This window comes from Montipora capricornis, chromosome 1 (assembly GCF_036669925.1).
Source record: "Montipora capricornis isolate CH-2021 chromosome 1, ASM3666992v2, whole genome shotgun sequence".
NCBI classification, from domain to species: domain Eukaryota; kingdom Metazoa; phylum Cnidaria; class Anthozoa; order Scleractinia; family Acroporidae; genus Montipora; species Montipora capricornis.
The window spans coordinates 21,546,491-21,548,990 of NC_090883.1; the positions used below are offsets into that span (position 1 = coordinate 21,546,491).

At 37.0% G+C, this 2,500-nt stretch overlaps 1 protein-coding gene across 5 annotated transcripts in view; it reads left to right on the forward strand.

The window, feature by feature from the left end:
• The first annotated feature begins 1,113 nt into the window (after window positions 1-1,113).
• LOC138024376 (uncharacterized protein C10orf67, mitochondrial-like) overlaps window positions 1,114-2,500 on the forward strand; it is a 37,521-nt gene continuing 36,134 nt past the window's right edge. For 4 of the 5 annotated variants that reach the window (XM_068871673.1, XM_068871791.1, XM_068871736.1 and 1 more), the window contains exon 1: window positions 1,116-1,269. In XM_068871673.1, coding sequence (XP_068727774.1) covers window positions 1,124-1,269 — 146 coding nt within the window. In that variant the 5' untranslated portion in view covers window positions 1,116-1,123. Of the gene's footprint in view, window positions 1,270-2,500 lie in introns of all 5 variants that reach the window. The other variant, XM_068871607.1, reaches the window with a different exon arrangement.

The window sequence follows — 2,500 nt, forward strand, 5'->3', positions numbered from 1 at the left end:
AAGCACAAAGCACACTCGAAAGATGTCATAAAACAACAATTTAATTATGTGTTGCTTTATGAAGATTGCACGTGCACTGAGGTAAAAACTCTTAAGGAACATCAGAATCGTTTGTCCCGTACAAATACAAGAACGAATGTGGAAAACCTTATCACAGGTTGAACTTCTTTCTGTGTGAAGCAAAAGAATTTTCTCAAACAACTTTAGAAAGGTTCATTTAATCAAAGCCAGAATCGACCCTTTCAGGTGAAGAAAATAATGAAGAGATCGTTGTAGAACAAGTGCATGTAAAGCGTATAAAAAGAGCAAAGGTCAAGTGTTTTCGAGGAAGACGGGGTCCAGTTCCTTCAATCATGAGACTTTGCACTTTACTTCTGGGAATACAAAAGCTACATTTGAGGCGAAGTGTATGCCACATAGCCCGGTACCCAGACATGGAGCTTGGACCATCCAATTCTTCTCTGATTATCTTTCTCACCTCGTTCTATTTCAGATCTGCCGAGTTTCTCCTCTTTAACCGGTAGTCCCTTAGTCTCCGCTTTGATGTTGTTGATAGCGAAATGTGAATACCGTGAAACTTTTCAAGGAAGCCGGCTAACAATGGTGTGGTACTCAAAACCAGCCAAAAAGTATATTTCGATAATATGCTGGCAGTCAACGTCGCAGCTTCTTTGGGCCACATTTGCGGCAAGCTCCAACCCACATTTCGGGCAAAAAACAAAACTTTCTTGTGGTTGTCCCACACGTGGAACAAAACATGGCGTAACCGTATCTTTTTCTCTGCCAAGACTTGGGGTCCTGGGGCGAATGTGTTGTGAAGATTTCGAAATGTGTTACGAGATTTCGAAATGTGTTGCGAAGATTTCGAAATGTGTTGCGAAGATTTCAGAATTTGTAGTGAATTCAAAATGTGTTTCGATGAATTTGGAATGTGTTGTGCATAATTTGTGTACTTAATAATCACTTAATAATTCGAAATGAGTTGTGAAATAATGCCCAGTCGGACTCTCGTGGGCCACCCTACTCTCACCAAATCAATCAACTTTCTACCCCTCCCTGGAGAGTAACCTTTGAAAACGGGCTAAACGCGGTTACCAAGGCAAGATCAACGAAAACAAAGCATATGGCGGCAGACATGGAGACCGTCAAATCTGCCGATAAATTGGCTCGATCTATCTCAGCTATGTCCGGGAAAGTGTCAAGACCCGGTTCTATTTCTCCTGCACGGACTCCTTTCTCGCCAACATTGATGGAACTTGACGAATACAGGTAAGCATGTTAGCTTTTGACTTCTGTGGTTTGATTTCTTATACATAATTACTTTAAAATTTTTCGTGTACATGTTCTGAAAGCTGAACCTCCAATTTTATTTTGATATGTGCGAAAAGTCGTATGACCTTATTAAAGCGTATGGCAAGCTCGCATTCTATTTTTTACTTATTTTTGCATCCAATCGAAGTAAACGAAACAAGAAACAGGAAAGCAGACAAACCAAGAGATCTCCGATTGATATGAATGTGGCAAATTCCCAGTTTCCAGTGTTCTGACACCTGCCCTGTGCCTTGACGTTTTAACATTTTTTACTGTCTGTTGCTTTGGTTTTCGTCTCGATTGCAACCACTGAAAATGTGATGCGATAGTTTATTGTTAGCTTTCTCTCTATATATACATGTATGCATATAATGATTTTTTTTTTGGTGCAAAATAACTCATAATTTATGTGCATGGAACAATCAATTTTCACGGTTATGTTAATAGTGTAGTCAATATCTTTGTAACCCCTCTGAATATTTACAAACCACAGAAGCATCAAAACCATTCTAACTTAAATTAAATTGAACATTTTAATGAATTATTTATGCTTGGTTTAGTGAGCACATCTGCAGTTGACTATCCTTTATTCCTGTTCAGTCATTTTTTCGTTTTACAATATTTACAGTGAATTTGTTATTTTTCACAAGCATATGTACAAAAACCTCCTATTCTCACTTAATAACAAGATTTTCCGTGAAAAACATGTTTTGAGGTTAGGACCATGTAATTTTTTTTTAGTTCTTTTGATAAAGTAATCTGTCGGTGGCATAATTTTTTTATTTGACTCATGCAGAAACATATCCACTAGTTTGTAATACAGGGTGTTGCTAACAGCAATCTTTGTCTTGACTTCAAAATAATTTATCCTTTTTTTGCAGAATATTCATACACTTAAAATAATTCTTATAACATTTTGTTATGCTTAAATCAAGACTGAGTTTTCAACTTATTTACGGTACTTATTTACGGTACGGTACGATTTGCTTGCACCCTGAAATACCCATAGTGTACAGTAGGCTTTGAGACAAAAATCTTTTGGAAACAAAATTCACAAATTTATGCTTGTGCCAGTCTTTGGCAACAAGGTTGATTATGCTGATGCCTTGTCAACACTTTGAACATCGATTCACCAATTACATTTTGCATAAATGCATTTTGTTATTTACGATATAGATTGAAATATTAT